Raw genomic sequence first — 19,583 nt, 5'->3', positions numbered from 1 at the left:
TTATGAAACGTCCACAAGAAGGGACTATTTACTCCCAACGACGTCTACCAGCAAGGGAACTTCGTTCGTTACAGATGATGGTGGGTCGGATGATGAGTCCGATGTGGATCCACCTCGAGAGCCCAAGCCCAATGGTGCAGAAGTTGCATTATTTTTTGAACCGGAGCCTACTCCAACCGTACCTGAAGATGTTGAAGGTGGTTCAGATGAAGAAGAAGAAGATCCATGATTCAAGGCGTACTCGCCTCCAGCCCACATGCATAATGTCGAACTATCTCAAGATGATGCGTTAGAGTTTACAGATGTACCACACAGAAGGCGTGACCGTACAAGTTTATTTTTGGATTTGGGTAAACTGGAAGTTGGTAAGGTATTTTCTAATAAAGATAGTTTTCTTGGTGCATTGAAACAGCATAGCATCATGGACGGGGTTAATTACAACGTGGTTAAATCCAAAACTGATAAGTTTGAGGCTAAGTGTGTAGTGAAAGACAACACATGTTCATAGAAAATTATGGCCTCATTGAGGAAAAAGACAAGATTGTAGGAGATTAAAAAGTTCAAAGGTCCACATACATGTGTTGGCGGTACAGTTTCACTAAACTTCTAGGGTTTCTGAATAATATTGTTATTACGTAATGTTGCATTATTTAACGTACTTTGTTTACAGGTGTTTCATAAGATCATCCAAAGATGGATTCAGATATGTTAGCTGACTTAATACTACCGACGGTGAAGGCAGATCCCAAGACTTCAGTGCCGGTCTTAATTGCCAATATTCGTAGCCAATTGAAGTACACGTCCTCTTACCGCAAGGCTTGGATAGCTAAGCAAAAGGCATTGGAAAATATGCATGGTGGGTGGGATCCTTCATATAATGAAGTGTGGCAGTGGTGTCAGGTGCTGGAGAGATATGTCCCAGGTTGCATAACAGACCTTGAAACGGCACCTGCTACTACAACGACTGATTACTCCGTGGATACCAAGTGTTCAAGCGTCTGTTCTGGAGCTTTAAGCAATGCCGAGACGTATTTCTATACTGCAAGGCGTTGGTACAAATTGACAGTACATTTATGTATGGTAGATATACCCATCGACTACTGCTAGCTATGGTACAAGATGGCAATGGGAAAACCCTTCCAATTGCGTTTGCAATAACACCGGGAGAGTCAGCTGATGTTTGGGAATTCTTTCTTTCTAGGCTAAGGAGGCATGTCTGCCCCCAACTTGATATCTGTATTATATCGGATCGGGGCACCAGAATACTAGCCTCAATTGAGCGTCAAGGTAGCTTATGGCATCACACACACCATCGATATTGCCTAAGGCACGTTGCATCAAACTATTACGGACAATTTCGATCTACAAGTGAACGACAACAAGTGACCAATATGGGTATTTAATCTTTACTAATATAATTTCTTTTGTAATATTCAATTTATTCTGAATGGAAAAGTGGTATGTAATTTTTACTATCATCTTATATTCACATGGTATGAGATAAATAAGGACCGTTTTCATGAGATGTTGACGGTTTTGCATTCAGTTAATGAAGAAGGCCATGACTACCTCTGTAACATACCTTTCGAACAGTGGACACAAGCATACGACGGTGACCTACGATATGGTCAAATGACCTCGAGCTTGGCTGAATGTATGAATTTTGTTCTAAAAGGAACGCGTCATTTGCTGATAACATCGGTTGTGCAAGAGACGTATTTTCGTTTAGCAGTACTATTTCTGAAGCGAGCAGCGAGGTATAAAGGTGAAATGCAAGGAGGCCAAGTATGATGCGCGAAGGTATTGTAAGAAATTAACAAGGTGAAGGTACGAGCCAACACCATGCACACAATGTGTCACGATCGCGACAACCTATGGTTTCGTGTGATGGAGTTTGACAGACCGAACTAAGGTCTTGTTGGCGGGCAATATCGTGTACACTTGACAAATAGGACCTGCGACTGTGGGAGGTTTGACGCACTTCGTTATCCATGCGTTCATGTAATTGTAGCTTGTCAGAATCTCCGTCTGGATCCCATGAGCTATGTTGACGAAGTGTACAAAATAGAATACATGTACATCGTGTGTAGACATGTATTCCCACCGGTCCCAGATGAACGTAAATAGCCGTCTGTGTCGCTTGCTCTGTTTAAGTTGTTACCGAATAGAGATTTGAGTCGTAAACCAAATGGTCGACCTTGATCGACTAAAATAGATAACAATATGAATATTCGAGAAACAACCAATCAACACAAGTTGTGCGGATGGTGTAGGAACCCAGGCCATACAACTCGATCATGTCCAAATCGGAATAGCTGATAGTTATTGTAATAAAATTATGTTGCATTATTTTCATTTTATTAAAATGATGGAAAACATTAAAAATATTTCCTTATTCAAAACAACTTTTATTTTATTACAAATATAAAAGAGTAAATTATAATTAAAATACTAAAAACAACTTTTATTTTATTACAAATATAAAAGAGTAAATTATAATTAAAATACTAAAAACAACTTTTATTTTATTAAATGAAAGAATATAAAAAAGTTTATACAAGTATATTAAAAAAATCAATGTTGGTGCCGATCGGAATCAATGCCACATGGGGGTCGTCGACGGTTACGCGTTGGATTCCTCATTGGTTCAGGTTCCGAAGAGGGTTCTGGTTGCTCCGGCGGGGATTGTGGTTCATCCGACTGGAGATCTAGCTGTGGGTGTTGGGAGGATGAGCCACCTTGATAGAATAATGATTGCGGAGGTGTTTGCATCACCCACGGCGAAGGTGTTTGAATCTTATAAGGTGATGGGGATTGGTAAAAAGAAGAGCTCCCTGACGGCGCCTCGTGCGACGGCAGCCTATAGATTGACGGTTGATTCGGAGTAATTGGGAACGGAGATAAACCGGGCCATGCATTCCAACCTACCACAGGACTGGAAAAAGGAAGCATATAAGGGTTAGGATATATATAAGGGTTAGGATACGCACCTGGCATAATCTGAATAGGCTGTGATATGGGTGTCGTCGGTTAAATTGTTGGGCCCGGTGACTGTGTGGGGCTATTGATGGGCCAGCTGATTGTATGGGCATTGTTGATGGGCCCGGGTCGTTATCCCTTCTTCTTGGATTTAAAGGGCCTCGTTGTTCCCTTTGGACACGAATTTGCCGTCGCCTCTCTTCTTCAGACAGTAAATATGGCTTCCCATAGATCTTAAACCATGGCGTGTATTCTGGTACGCACGCTAACTCAGGAACGATGATCAGTTCCCGAATAGGTATATAATCATACCGATTCTCTCACATTTCGATATATGCTGAGTGGAATCTCGGCCAATCCGTATGTAATTATCGTAAGTCCATTTTGTGCTCATCATCGAGCACCTCAGGTGCCACGGGAATCGGTTGTCGGAAGCCAAATTGTCGGAATACTCGATCTGACTGGTGCATCTCTACGATAGCATAGTTGACCAATGGGACCTTCACGTGGCAAATGTTCGGATTTTGAAATAATTCATCCGGAATTACTGCCCGAATTTTCGGATCCTCGTATGGTGTCCATTGAAACTATATTAATAGAATAAAAATATTAGTTGTATAAATAATACTAGATACTAAATACTAAATACTAAATACCAAATACTAAATATTAAATACTAAATAAGAAACGAGTATTTTATTATCTATATATATTTCATTTAAAACTTACTTGTACTTCCAACCGTTGGTCTAATAGAAGCCGTATATTTTCAAGAGATGTAGGTATTCCAACATAACTCGTCGAATGGTTCCACCTAATTAAATAAATTTTTAGCAAACAATTATATTTTAAATCTACGTAATAATTGTAAAATCTAATTTAAAATTTACCTCGTTATAAGTGGGAATGTATATGGCTAGTCCACTCGAGGACGTAAAAATGGAAAGCGAAATCGTGCCCATGATTGCAGTAGTGATAGGCAACCTCCTATTTTGGCTTTGTTCGGTCGCGTCGCCCCGTACATTTCCCGGTACAATGTTGCTAACACAACAGACCCCCAATTAAGTTCACCAGTTGCTCTAAAATCAACGAGTTTCAGCAGTCATATCAGATGTACGTAGTTTTGTGACAAGTCTGGCATTAGATAACCTCCGATCATCTCAAGAATGTATGCCCAAGCATATCGTACTTTTTATAGTTCAGTCAAATCATTATCTGGCTCCGAAAATGTGTCTCGTAACCAGCCCATCTCGATCTGACCTCCGTTAATATTGTCCGGAATAGCACCCAAAAACTCGTAACATATGGCGCCCCAATCAGTAGAATAAGCGCACCCAAAGAATCACAGACCCATCTACCTGCAATCCCAATTGCAACTCCACGTCTTTCAAAGTGATAGTACACTCTCTGTATGGAAGATGGAAAGTGTGCATCTCGGGTCTCCACCTCTCTATCAACGCACTGATTAGTTTCGGGTCCAACTTGCACCCCCGGCCTATCGTGGCCACATGCCAAAAACCCGCGTCCCGCAGGTAACCCTCTATCAACGGTGATGGAAGACCAGACATATTACGAATATAGCATTGCAACACCCGATCTACAGACTATTATAAAAAATTATAAAATTAAAATTAAAATTGTATAAATGAAAAAAATATTAAATTGTATTGAAAAATTAATTAAAATTGCATAAATTAAAAAAATATTAAATACTATTGAAATATTAAAATTATCACTTACCATTGTCATTTGATCGACGGAGATGTGTTTATTATCGAGACGAATTAATTCTTTTTCCATTGCAAAAATTTAATTTAAAATACAACTAATTCAAAAAAAAATTTAAATAGAGCTTTTTTGCAAAAATTAAAGATAGCTTTGAGAAAATTTGAGAGAATATGAGAGAATTTTTGGAAGAATTTGAGAGAATTTGAGAGAATTTGGATAGGAGGACTTTTTTGTGTAAAAAATCAAGGGGAGTGGGGTTTTATAGTTTTTTTTTTACCGTTGGGGACCCAACGGTCAAATTTTTTACGTTTGAAAAATACGGGCAAAACGCGTCTCTGAGGAAGCGCTTTGTCAACATCAGCACAAATCGAATCCTTAGGGAAGCGTTTTCTACTGATGTGGACAAAGCGCTTTCTCAGGGACGCGTTTTACTGGCAAATACCCTGACTACGCTCTGACGTGAACGCGATTTCCCCGTTTTCGGCCTATTTCGATAAATAATTAAAGACTCAGTCCATTTCCGTAAAAAAAGTTAGAAATGGACCTTTATTGGTAAAATACCCTAAAGAAACTCTCATAAAATAATTATAAAAGGCAAATAAGTCTCAACTACAATCAATAGAGGTTATTTTTCGTCCAAGTACCTAATGAGATATGACGGTTTGTATAAAGTTGGGTGTGAAAAAGATATATGAATAATTAAATTGTTTTTAATTATTTTATGAAGATTTAATTAATTTTTAAAATTATAAAAGAATCATTTAAGAAAGTACAAAATACTATAAAAGTTTTATAATATTTATTAAATATTATAAAAGAAATAGTATTTTATTTTTATAATATTTGGGTAATTTATATTTTTTATAATTTTCTAAAATTTAATAATTTTAATAAAACTTAGATTAAATTTTGCTATTAGTTTTTGTACTTTGTAAAAGTTGTGGATTTAATCATTGTATTTTAATTTGATCATTTAATTTTGTACTTTTTAAATTTTAAAATTTAATTATCACCAAATGATAACTATTAAATTCATTGACTTAAATTGTATTATTTTCAAAATTTAATGTGGTAAACACATTATCATATGTGCGATGTTATATCAATTTGCTATTTTCGATATTACTTATTAAAAATTCAGTTAATAAGTTAACGATTGTCATTTGTATTAAGATTAAAATTTAGAATTTTAAAAAGTACAGAACTTAAAATAATCCAATTGAAGAATATAAACTAAATTTACAATTGTATATATGGTACAAGATTAGTAATTAAATGCAAACAAACAGATTTAAGTGCTACCGCTTGGGTTAGGACTAAATTTTCAAATTTTGAAAAGTGCAGAGACTAAAATTGACAAATTTAAAAATATAAGTATTAAAATTTATAAAATTAAAGTATAGGGACTAAATATACAAGTCTAACCATCATTACACTTCAAGTTTCCTTTTCTTATTAGTAAAACGAAGACTCCAAGCTTTCAATTTTTTAAAAAAATTAATATTTTATAACTTTTCAATAAGTACTAAAATTTAATATTTAATATTTTTAGAGACTTTTGATAAACTAAAATTATAAGTACTAAAAATTCAGATATTGAAAAGAAATTAAATATTGAATTTAAGTTGTAAAATATGTTTTCTATTTTAATTAAAATTAGATATGAATTATAACTCAATTGTTTGATAATTAAAATTTTAAATTATGAAAAAATTTATTTTAGAGTTTTATCTTTAGTTTTAAAATATTTCTCATTAATTTAAACAAATTCAAATTAAAAATCTAAAGTCTTTAAAAGAAGATATAATGTTAAAAATTAAATTATATTAAAATTCTCCGTAGTGAGTAGATTTGTATCATATTATCATTTTCTATATTTTTATAAAAATAAATGTATTAGGTGATCTTTTTTTTTTTTGAACGTTTCAACTGATGCTCTTATTGATGGGATTTTAGCCAATGCCTTACACAAACAATAAATTCTTCCTACAACTGTCCTTTTCTAATTGACAGCCTAATTGGTGTCTAGGGAAAATGAAAACAGGAAATAAATGAATCAGTCTTTACAATTGCCAATACAAATGAAACCATTTAAGCAAAAGAAAAAAAAATGACAAGCCAATCCCCCGAGCCCCTTTTCTTGTTGCATCAGTTGCTACTAAGACTCTTCCTCTGAATCGTCTTCAGCAAATAACTTTTCAATTCCGAGCCTTTAGTTATTTCAAGAGTTCATCGAATCACGTTTTCATTTTCCGATACGGACTTGTCATGAACGCCTCATCTGCCATTGTTGCTATTTTGGTCCCTATTTACCAGATCCTCCATCTCGCTAGGAACCTCTTCCATCCAGTACTGTGGGTCCTCGAATTTCTAGCCCTCATTCGCCAGTCCGTGTGTTACTTTGTTAGCCTCTCTCTGTATGTGAAAAAACTTTATGCTTCTAAAACTGCCTGCTTTTTTTTTTTATTTCTTAGATATAACCTTGGATAAAAGATCTATCCTCTGATTCCAGGTTTATTTTTCGAATAACTGTCAATGCGTCGTCCTCAACATCTACCTCTTGAAATCCCAGTTCCTCTGCCATGTTGACTGCCTATAAACACGCTCTAGCCTCGATCGTAGTAGGATCCGCCATATTCACACCTGGGCAAGTGCACGAAGCCATAACCTCTCCATCATTGTTTCTCGCGATGATTCCAGAAACTGATTTGTGTTGACTTTTGTTGAAAGCTGCATCAAAATTGATTTTTATTCTGTCTCCTCTAGGTGGCTGCCATGTTTTATTGTAAATCTCATTTATGCTTTTCAACACTTCACTCATGTGTACAATTTCGGTATAATATACATGAATAAATCCCACGGTTTCATGCAGTTGAGCCCTACATCCCTCATGATACACTTTGTTTCTGTTATGCCAAATAGCCCATGAAAGAATAGTTCTTTTTGTGCACTTCTCTTCGGTAAGATGTTCAAATATCGACGCTAACCAAAAGTTCCAATTTGTTTCCCTGTTGCATGTTGAAGAACTACATCCCAGCTCCAGTGAGACTTGTCGAGTAAAAGAACAATCCCGGAAGATATGGCTTACTGTTTTCTCCTCTTTTTTGCACACTGGGCACAACGTGTTATTCACCAGTTTGCGGATTCTCAAATTATACAAAACCGACACATACTCCTTGGCCACTCTCCACAAGTGGACTCCAATCTTACTTGGCACCTTAATGACCCAAAGTCTTTTGTAAAACTTAGCTAGAGGATTTTGTTGTATATTAGAAACTTCTATTGTATTGCTCCATTTGTATCTATTTTTTGCTGTATATACCCCTGTATTATCCCCCCTCCAAACTAAGGCATCTTGTGACTCGCTGTTCGCCAGTGCAATTGCGATAATTTTCTGTGTTTGTTCTTCCCCAAATAAAGATCGAATTTCCTCTTGTTTCCAGGTACCAGAATCTCTATCAATTAAATCTGATACTTTAGAATACCTTATATCGATTTGCTAACATTGAACTCTGCCATTTTCAGCTCCCGGGATCCATGCATCGTTCCATATATTGACTCCCTGACCATTCCCGATTCTCCAGCCAATCCCCTCTTCCAGTAGTCGTCAGGCTCCCCAGATGCTACACCAGGTAAACGAAGGGTAAAAACCTATTCTTGTACTCAGAAACTCCCCTTATGGGAAGTACTTCGTTTTCATTACTCGTGCAAATAAACAATCCGGTTGCGTGATGATCTTCCAGCCCTGCTTCGCTAAAAGGGTCGTATTAAACATAGACAGGTTTTTAAAACCCAACCTATCCTTCGATTTAGGAATGCATATATCACTCAACTTGCACCAATGAATACTTCTATTATTGTTAGAGTTGAGCCACCAAAATTTGCTTATAATATTTTCAAGATCTTGGCAAAATGCAATCGGTAATTTAAAGCATTGCATCGTATATATTGGAATAGCCTGTAAAACGGATTTGATAAATACCTCCTTTTCTCCAGACGAAAAAACCCGAACACTCTAATTGTTGATCAATTTGGCAAAACGATCTTTCATCTCAGAGAACGCCTGTTTTTTCCTTCTGCCCACCATTGTAGGGAGCCCTAAATACCTCTCCGGATTATTGGAAATTCGCACTCCCAAAATGCCCCCAACCCGTTCCTGGACTTCTCGTTTGACATTTCCACTAAAGTAAATCAATGATTTATCAAAATTAACTTGTTGTCTAGATATTGCTTCGTACTAATTAATTATAGTTTTCATTTGATTAGCACCCTCAATCGATGCCTCCCCGAACAACACACTATCATCAGCAAATAATAGATGCGCTATTGAAATATTGCTTCTACCAATCCTAGCCCCAAAAATCCTCTCATCGTGCTTCGCTTTATCAAGTATTCGTGAAAATCCTTCCGCACAAATAAGGAATAAGTACGGACTCAGCGGGTCTCATTGCCCCAAAAACCTTTATTTGAACCCCCCTTCTTTTCTTAAATGAGTGTATAATCTCATACACCACCAATATATTAGCTGTGATCTGCCTTCCTGGCACAAACGCCCCTTGACTCTCATTGATAAAACAGTGTAGAATAAGACAAAATCTGTTGACTATACCTCTGAAATTATCTTATAAATCACCTTGCAAAGACTAATGGGACGAAACTGACCCATAGTTTTCGGTGAAGTCACCTTTGGAATTAGAACTATACTTGTCTGATTTACCTCATCCATACTCCTTTGACCATTGAGGACCTGCAAACAGTACCTAGTAACATCCTCCCCACGATATTCCAGTATTTTTGAAAGAAGACCGCCGGAAACCCATCGATCCCTGAAGCTTTTAGAAGGGCAATAGATTTTATTGCTTCCAAAATCTCTGATGCTTGAAACTCCTTTCTCAAATTTTCATTGATTTCTTCCGTAATACAAGGAAGTATTTTCGCGCTTAAATTATCACTTCTACTAACTGCACTTGATGAAAACAAATTTTTAAAATAATCTGTTGCTATTTTAGATATCTCAAGCCCTTTAATTCTGTTTTTTTTTTTCCGCAGATACGAAGCCCATCTGTGAAAGAAAGCCGTATTTTTATCTCTCATGTTTAACCAATTCGCTTTCGCCTTTTGTTCCCAGAAAAGCTCTTCCCTATCAGCTTCTAGATTCAACTCCAATCTAATCTCCGTCATCTCTGCTAATACTTCATCGCTGATGTCTTTAGCATTCAAATTTAACAATATATTGTTCAATACCTTTGAATGACATTCCTTAGCCCCTTTTTTCTTTCTTTGCCCAATTACTTAAACATACCCCCCAATTATTTAAGCTTCATCAAAATGTCCTCCTCGTTTGACAACCACCCCTATTTGACTTGCTCCTCTATTTCTCCACTCAACAACCAATCGGCGCTAAATCTAAATTGCTTTGCCCATACATTGCTTGTAGGCTCGTATCCCCTCTCGTATCAACTAACATCGGGCAATGATTTGATAAGCCATGTTGTAAATGTTGTACCGAATAAGTATTAAAAAGACTCCACCATTCTTGGTTAGCGACCCCTCTGTCCAACCGTTCCCTAATATTATTCCCAGCTACTCTACCTCTTTCTCAAGTGTACCACTGCCCAGAAAACCCCAAATCATTCAAATCACATTCTTCAAGAGTCATTCTAAAAGTATTCATCTGTCATTCCTCTCTTATACGTCCCCAATGTTTTTCGTATGCAAATAGAATTTCGTTGAAGTCCCCCAATACTAGCCACGCCTTATCGTTCCCATGCTTCAGTTGTCGCAACAAATTCTATGACTCTTTTTTATTGTTCTCTACAGGCGCTCCGTAAAACCCCGTAAATTTTTACACTATTGATTCATCATTTTCCTCCATTTCTACATCTATGTGCGATTTTGAATAACTTTTCAACGTTAAATTCATTCATCTCTCCATCCTAATGAAAAACCTCCTTTAGTCCCCTCTGCATCAACATCAATACCATGCTCAAATTCGCACTTCTTCCTTATTATCTCCATACGCTTCCTATTAACCTTTGTTTCAATTAGAAATAAAATTTGGGGCTGAATGCGTCTCAATTTATTTTTGAGACGATTTATAGCTCGTGGCTGCCCCAAACCACGAACATTCTAACTGAGGATTTTCATTGTGCCCGGTCGGCCTGCTTAAAAGCGGCCGCCGGTAATGTATTATTTAATCTTTCCTCCACTGGTCCCCAACTAATGTTAGTACTACTTCCTTCTGTGTTGTGTCTTTACCTTTTCTTTCCATCTACATAATCCATAGCCATGTCTTCCAATTCGGCATCCACCCCCTCTCCTCAAGCATTCCAATCTCGTCATCCCTCCTCCACTCTATTGATTTCTTTGTATATATCCTAGATCGCCCCTCCACCCCCAAACCCTCTGAAATATCTTTCTGGTTCGTCACATCATCTCCGAATCTCCTTGTCCTGGTTCCCCCTCTAACTCCATACATGTCCATCTTCCTTCATCAGTATCATCCCTTAGCCATCTACTTACCACTTGCCTTCCCCTCCTTGGCGTTGCCTTTAGTGAAATATTCCATCCAAACTCCACTTGTTGATCACTTAGGATTAGTCGAATAGGACAAAAATTCTCCCCATGCCTAAGCCGCCCATATAAGAAACAAAACAATGGTAATTTTTCATACTGGAATAACACATATATGCATTGATTTCTCCCTGTACTTATCTTTTTCTTCCTTTTGAGTGGGCTCTTCACATCCAATAGAACACGTATCCACATGTATTTAGTCACCCTCTTTGTAATCAATGCTGCATCATACTCATAAAACATCCCAATAAAATTCCCCAGTTGTCACACCATGCCTTCTGTAAAGAATCCCGGCAGTAAATTATGAACCTGCACCCAGAATACCGTGGTCCATAATGGGACCGCTGATGGAATCTCCCCCCTTTGTACTCTATGGAATATTATTAAATGTCAGTTAAAAAACCATGGCATGCCATCCACCACCCGTTTCAAATCAACTTCACTATAAAATCTAAAAAGAATTCGCCTATCCTCGATCTCTGTAATCGAAACCCCTTGTAAAGAATGCCACAAATCTACCATAATATTTTTTAAAGATGGAAAATTAACAATACTTTCGGTAAGTACCCTCCCTACCAGACATAACTCGTAGTTTAAGTCGGTAGAAACCGCATCTTCGTTCAATACCAAAGGCTCTTCCATAATCTGGAGATTTGCTAGATCTACCCCCACCACGTTTACTTCAGCCATATTCTCCCCCAGATCCGAAACCTAATTTTTAATGTCGCTGAACCCTAGAAAATCCCTGAAAACTATATTCGTGCCACAAGGCAGACAAACCCTAAAACATGCCACAAGGCAGACTATTAGATGATCTTTTTTAGGGATTATAAAAAAGTGTTTTAAAAAATATATTGAAAATATTGACTTTCAATTATTTAAATTTTTCAACAAACTATTAAATAAATGCCTAAATTGAGAAAAGCTTTTAAAGGGGCAAAATAAAAATGCAATCATGTGATTAATGGTATAATTTACTTAATTCCTTTTAATATTAAAAAATAATAAATTTTAAAATTACACATTAATATTAATTTAATGTACAATTTGACATATAAATTTTAATTTAAGGCACACATGAATCTTTTATTAGTGTTCAAATATATATATAATGTTAATTCAATTATATACATATTTAAACAATAAATATTAATTTATTTTATACATAAATATAATTATTTGTAAATACAATATATAAATATAAAATGATGCTATATGATATAATTTACAAATTAAATCAAATCAAATCAAAATTTTATCAAAATTATATGTAAATTTTTTAAAAGAGAAATTCATAAGACCATACAAGTTGGGGAAGAAAATAACAAAAGCTTCAACATCAATAGAGCATTATGGCACATTGACAACCGATTCTGTCACAACTCAAGCACAACTTATTAGAAGTGATTGCAAGAACTTAATATAATAAGAAAATCAACCCTGGATAGTTCAAAGCGGCAGGCATAAATCAACGAAGAACTGACCAAACTAGAAGGAACGACGACAAAACCAACCCTAAAATTACTCACAAAAGTAAGACTACATGCATAAACAATACTAAAAGGCATACTACAAGAGTAGACAAAAACTTCTAAAAGTGAAAACATATTAAATAATGAAAAAATAAATAAAAAAGTATAAACTTAATATGAGTCTAAAGTGACTCATAAAATCATTTATTATTGTAAAATTCTCAAAAAAAAAATAAACTAAAAAGTCAACGAAGAGCAAATTGAGCAAAAACAAAAAGAAGCAAAAGATTTGAAAAAAAAAATTCAGGGTTTTTTTAACTTATATATAAAGTTAAAAAAATCAAATTCCAGTATAACGTTTTATTTAAAAAAAATTAAGTATAGCATTACGAATTTGACCATAGTTTTGAGATTTTTATGTTTCGTCCCCCTTTCCATCACTTTCGCAGGCCACCACATTGTTTAGAGACTACTTACTGATGGCTTCTCGATTATTCGCGACTGCCGCCGCAGAGAAAATCGAGCCGGCGGCGTTAAGGCGGCAAGCGCTGTCTTTGACCCAATCAGCTGCCCCTAGAATTCGTCACCTTCTTCAACAGCTCAATAGATTATTCCTTGATTGGGTGTTGAGGCTCGCGGCTGCAGCCGCTTATTCTACACCCTCAATTACGCCGGTTCGTCTCATATTCTTAGTGTTCCGACTTTTGTTTCTTTATATTACGAAATGCATTAATATTTTGGAAAATTATTTATTTTTATTTTACGGAATTGACTGATAGATGAGAAAGGAAAATTCGATGAATTTGTTGAGGACAAGGGCGTAAAATACCAATTGATCCTAAAGCTTTGTGCATGTGATTGAAACCAAGATGGTTTTTGATGATGATAAACTGAGGTATTTCAAACTCCAATCTTCTCGGAGCTTTATTTTTGTTTTTTTCACATCATTTTTTGGTTCATCCGCTAGCTAAATATCGTAGCTTTGTACGGTTAATTAGCAGTGATTACCAGATTGAATAATTGTATTTAAAGCACTAACACTTGGCCTATTTCTGACTATTGTTATGGATACTGTTGTCCTGACAGTTCAACACATGCGAGAAGAACTTAAAAGATTGAAAATACCCCTACCCGGCATATGCGTGGGCATAATATTTCTGACTATTTTGACTGCATGGCTCATCCTGTCTGTCATCGTTTCTTTTGTGAGTAATAATTCATTCCTACGACGGCTACTTACAATAGCCATTCTACCCCCTCTCCATCCACCTCCCCTGTGTAGCCTTCTTGCGGTTGCTCAGAGTGCTTTCATGGACATAGCTTCCTGTGGGAAGAAAATTATTTCTGTTAGCAGATTCCTTAACTGAATTTTGTAATTATCTGGGATGTTGCACGTAGCGAAGTTTTGCTCACTGCAATTCGCATGTCTATGCATCAATCTGAATGCAATCTGTTACAGAACAGGCTTTTATACCTATTGTTGATTTTCTGCACCTTTTTGTTATGAAGGCCAGTGCGTTTTGATTTGTATTCAACCTTATTTTCACAGGTCTGAATTTGTTTTTATTAACCCAAACTCTAAAGGTCAGTGTGGTTACGGTAAATCTATCGTGACAACAGCTGGTGTTAGTGGTGAAGCTGCTAAACAGGGTGGTAGTTAATGATTCCAGGGAGCTCTTAAAGTTTCCCCTAACTGATTGTACGAGTATGGCTAGTGCATAGATTCACGTATTTCGCATGGTAGATGCCATCATTTTGTACATACCAGTTTGTTCTGTTTATGTAATTGTTGTATTCATGGGGTTCTTTTTATATTGCAGCAATAACTAATATTCTTCGCCAAAATACAAACTTATAGGTATGTTCCATCAACTCCTTGGAAATGATAGCACTTGGCGTAGTTCAATGAACATATTTATAGTTACAACATTATAATTTATGTGGATCATGCTATGATATGTTGCCTATGGTTCAGTCACTATCAAGTTGCAAAGCCAAGTAGTGGCATTTAGTTGTTGGGAATCTAGGGTTCTATGATAAACTATTATGATTTCTGGGAATTGCCAAATACCACCTCCATTTAAGCCGTCTTCAAGGCTGTTTTGACTGAACAAATCGCTGATGTGCTATTTGATTATTCATAATGACTGCAGCCAATGTATTGTAAGATGAAGACTGTCTTAGGTGTCTGAATAGATATTTGTAAGAATTGAAACTCCAGGCCACGTGTTCTATTTTCCTGTTCCTTTGTATTCCTGGCAGTGACATATTTTTGCTTTACAATGGACAACTCAGACTTCTCATTATTCTTAGTCTTTCTCTAGCTTTCCGGGCTTTTGTTTGTGTTTTCGTTTTCCATTCCTCAAAGCACTGAAAAAAAAAAATTAGGAAGAAACGAAGCAAAGAGTAAATCATGTATAGAATTTTCTAACTAGTTGGGTGCATATTATTGCCATTAACATGAATGCCTTTACCTGCTGCTTTCTTTTCCTCTCGAGTTCTGCCTGTTATGTTATTGATACAAGTAAAACGGGAGAAAAATTATTCGAATGATAGATGATAAAAGCTTCATGAAAATCATCAATTTTAATGAAAATAAATAAAACCAATGATGTTTACCAGAGCCTGCTTAAGGTGGGCATTTTCTTGTTTCAATTGATTCAATTCAGCTTCTAGCTCAACTGTGTATGCCTGTTAAAACCAAACCAACCTTGTAAGAAATGGGTACTTTTAGTCATATTTTAATATCTCCAATAACCTGTTGCTGGTATAACAAAAACTTCGAAATTGTCAATTAAAACCATCAAGCATGTGTATTCTAATTCTTAAAATTGTCGGGTCCAGTTGGATAGAGAAAAGATGAAAGCAAAGAGTTGTATCCTACATTGTAGTATTCTAATTGCTTAGGTTTTCAAAGACTAAGAAGATTGAGGTCTAGTCAAGTTCATCCATGGCCGGGATACTTATGGAAGACACTTGTCGTTGTTTGTAACTGTTAGGCACTTAGGCCAAGGCACCAGTAAAATTGTGATAATGGGAAACCGGTTTCTGACACATATAACTGTATGCATTTACTTCAGCAAATAGTATAACTCTCAATTCAATATGTACCTGTTTTCTAGCTCTAGACCTTGCAGCTGACTCTCTGTTCTTAATCATCCTACGCTGCCTTCTCTCGACCACCTTCTCTATTGGACCATCGATGATCCTTTGCCTTCCTCGTACCGCAACCATCTCCATCCCGAATTGTGAAGCTGCATTATCAACTTGATTGGTACAAAGCCTTTCCGATGAGACTGGACTCACTGGAGCCACCCCTCCGATTGTCTTTCCCGGTCCATAGCCACCACCACCAGTTACCTTCCCATTATAAATAACCGTTGTTAGTGGTGGCGCAGCTGGCTGGTAGGCACCACCAGTCTTACCATCATTCAAACCTGGAGGCATTGTCTGGTATGCAGTCCCACTAAAGCCAACAGGCCTGGAAACAAAACCTGGACTAACTGTAGGGTTATTGCCCGTTCGATACAGCCCATATTGTGGTGGCTGATGATGCGGTGAAGGCAGTACCGATGGTGGTTGTGGTGGCATGCATTGTTCCCTTACTACCCCTGCTTTGATCAAGAAATCCTCCAAGGTCATCTCACCAAAAGTCGGCTGCCGCCGAGTACTGGCATTCTCATCAGCATTTTGTACGTTGCTATTGTTACTCTGCCCTTGTCCTTGCTGCCCTCTTTGTATCTCAGACCAAACTTCATCGACCGTCTTCCGGCACAGCGGTGCAGGAAGTGTAAGCGAGCCTTGCCTTGGCAGACTAGGCTGCTTAGCTATACCTTTACTGCTTGATGTTTCATTAAAAGACAAATGAACTTGATCGCTATCTTGTTTATTTGCAGAGTTGATTTGATGATTGGTGTTGTTATTGTTGGAGTTGATAGCCTGGTTTTCTTCAGCGTTCCAGATGCTGGTAAGGAACTCGTCCATGTTCATGGACCCAAAGTTCTTCCCGCCATCACACAGTGTATGCTGGAACTCATCAAGTGTTAGAGAATAAATTGAAGATTGCCTTCCAAGTTCTGAGAATGGGTGGTTCTTCTGTTGCTGATTTGCCCCCTGCAATGGTGACTCGACCTCGCCGATCTCAGACTCGGAGACCACCATTCTTTTTTCTTTGTGACTAAAACCTGTTAATTCAGACCGAACAAAGAGAACAAAGAAAGAGAGCATGAAAATCTTGTTCTAAACACTGAAAAAAAAAAATCAGATACTACCACTTTCTTACAGCTAGGTCTTAAATTTAATCTTCACTAGTTCTTATATAACCAACCCTAAAGTTAAAATATTTCCTCTGTAACTTAGGATACTAATTATTCTTTTTCCATAATCCTAAGCATTCTTTTTGAAAAGAAAATATTAGCAATAGTATGTCCAAATCTTAATTTCATTTTATTTTGGCTGAACAAATCTCTAAATTTAATTCCAAGTTGTACTGGCGAGGAGAGAGTGGATTAATGAGAGCCGTACAATGAAGTGATTCAACCTCAAAAAGTGATGTGATTTAGTCAAAATGGTGGGCTACTTTCTTAAAGTCGAATATCGATATGGGTGGCGGAGAAGCAAATTAAATGCAAAAGAATCTTTCCGTTATGGGAAAGATTATGGATGCAGGCATCATTTAGTTTAGTACCACTGAATACTAATGGTATCACTTTCTATTATTGCCCTAATAACTGAACTAAAACTCGGTTGGACTCAATCCAACTTAATTGAACAAAGCAGCTTTAGTTAGACAAACAAATAACTTATATAATCAGACGGACGTACTTTCGATTCAACAATTTAATCTGATCTGATCTAAAAAATAAAAAAAATAAAAATTATCAAAGCTAGTTATGTAGCTAACTACTATACGCCCTCTACTCTAGTATATTATGGATCTATATTTACCTTTAATAATTTTCTTTGGTATATTTATATAATTAACCCATATGACATTTAGTTAAATGTAACATAAAACATTATTAACTACAACAGACATACATGGGATAGGCCATGGAACAAATTAGCTTCAAAAATTGAACTTCAATCAATATTAATAACACATTTCTCCTTGAATTGTCTACGATTCTTGAAGACTTGAACCATGAAAACACAAAGAAAAAAGAACTATATGATAGATAAGTAAGTATGACATACCTGATTCCAACGAGGAAGAAGAAGATAATTTAGCTGAAAAAAAAAAGGGTTTAGTTTGGGAAGCTCTATGAAACCAACACTAAGTTGCTTTATACATATGTGTGTGTGTAATAAGACGAGGAATGATGAGTTGCAGATGTGGGTATATAAGAAGAAGATGAAAGCATTTGTTTGTATGAAGGGAGGTGGGGGTATATAAGTTTCCCGTGGGAGAGGAGTGGGGCCCAATGAAAGAGCAGCAAAGGCTATAAAGTCAATTCTAAATCAACCCTAACGCAGGCAGGAAGTTGAGAATAAAAACTGGGTGTCCCGAAATAGTAGTAGATGGGCGGCTGAGGCTTGTTCTGATCGACACGTTTTGCCCATGTGGCTGCCTCTGCCTTGCTTTGCTGCTCTGAGCTAAACGCGTGTGCTGTTTGGCCTTCTCTGCTCATCAACAAGACCCCATTCATCTTACCTATGCCAATTGCTAATTTAAGCTTCCACTCTCATAATGCGTGCATGGTAAATGAAAACCCTACCATGCATTATTATGTAGTATTCATTTCAAGCTGAATAAGTAGTACTACAAGTAAAAGCAACAAATAGGCCTTTATAATTTCTCTCTTCAAGCATCAGCATGTAATGTAATTCCTTCGTTTTACAAGGGTTGAAATCTGCGTTTCTACTAATTTTGAAAAATGAGTTTATTTGTCGCTACTATGGGGTGCTAAATCAATTATTTATTTATTTATTATTATTGGAAATATTTCGAGGACTGATCCCACATAAAGTTGAGGTGGTGGGAATCAACTCAAGTGATTTTAAGGAACCCTGTTTTTTCTTTTCTTTTTTTTTTTTTCCTTTGGTTTTCATTCATCAAAGAAAACATTTAATTTTGGCTTCAAATTCTTGATTTTATTAAAACGAGAGTATGTAGACTTTTTAAATTAAATTGATTTTTAGAGCTAAATTAAGCAAAATTGAGTTTCATGTAAAATTTTGGGATTGACTCTTGAATTTTAGGATTACATTGAATTTTCATTTTATGATTGAATTCAAAGTTATCAAAATGGGAGTTTAGTTGTTGTAATTGAACAATGTTGGATGAAATTCCGAATGGGGCGGTGGATATTTGGATATCCCGTATGGAATTAATTTTTAAATAGAATCCGTTTTCAGAAATGAATTTTTCTTAAAATTATGTCTTGCTGTGGCCCAACTAGGAAGACTATTAGGATCTTTGAAAAATTCTTAAGCTTGAAAGAGCCCGTTTGAAAAAGGCCAGGGTGTGAATTTGATCTGCACACTGAAGGTCTAGTTTGGTCTAAGTCCCAGTGAGACCCGATTGCAGCCCCAAGTCCAAGTCGCTCAAATTAGTGAGTCTACTTTATTAAAGTTAGGGTTTAGTTTCACTTTATGCCTTTTTGTTTTTCCATCGCAAAAATTAGATTAGGGTTTTGATTTTCTTTTGCATTGTTGGTAATCTTATGTTTTGTTTGGTTCTACGTAATGGCATAGATATTAGGGTTGGTTCGGTGTGCTACAGTAGAGCATGAATTTGGCTCATCGAATTTCCAAAATCATTCAGTAGAGGAAGTGCTGAATGGCTATTCCTACCTCCCCATCGAATAACATCCCTTTCAGGCTCTG

At 36.5% G+C, this 19,583-nt stretch overlaps 1 protein-coding gene, 1 long non-coding RNA gene and 1 pseudogene across 2 annotated transcripts; 1 reads left to right on the top strand and 2 right to left on the bottom strand.

The window, feature by feature from the left end:
- Nucleotides 1-13,041: 13,041 nt before the first annotated feature.
- On the top strand, nucleotides 13,042-17,168 carry LOC108454198 (iron-sulfur assembly protein IscA-like 1, mitochondrial; annotated as a pseudogene).
- LOC128280850 (uncharacterized) lies at nucleotides 13,776-14,525 on the bottom strand. The gene is made up of 2 exons (XR_008271036.1): nucleotides 14,230-14,525; nucleotides 13,776-14,079 (listed from the first exon to the last, which is right to left on the bottom strand). It is a non-coding gene; the product is annotated as an uncharacterized LOC128280850 (long non-coding RNA).
- Nucleotides 14,955-16,982, bottom strand: LOC108454197 (protein ABSCISIC ACID-INSENSITIVE 5). Its single transcript, XM_017752575.2, has 4 exons — nucleotides 15,867-16,982; nucleotides 15,375-15,446; nucleotides 15,230-15,259; nucleotides 14,955-15,125 (listed from the first exon to the last, which is right to left on the bottom strand). Exons 1-4 carry the CDS (start codon nucleotides 16,980-16,982, stop codon nucleotides 15,033-15,035), a joined length of 1,311 nt encoding a protein of 436 aa, XP_017608064.2. The 3' UTR covers nucleotides 14,955-15,032.
- Nucleotides 17,169-19,583: the final 2,415 nt, after the last annotated feature.

This window comes from Gossypium arboreum, chromosome 9 (genome assembly GCF_025698485.1).
Source record: "Gossypium arboreum isolate Shixiya-1 chromosome 9, ASM2569848v2, whole genome shotgun sequence".
NCBI classification, from domain to species: Eukaryota; Viridiplantae; Streptophyta; class Magnoliopsida; order Malvales; family Malvaceae; genus Gossypium; species Gossypium arboreum.
Note: the sequence above shows the minus strand (reverse complement) of the source record. Positions and strands in the feature narration are given on the sequence as shown.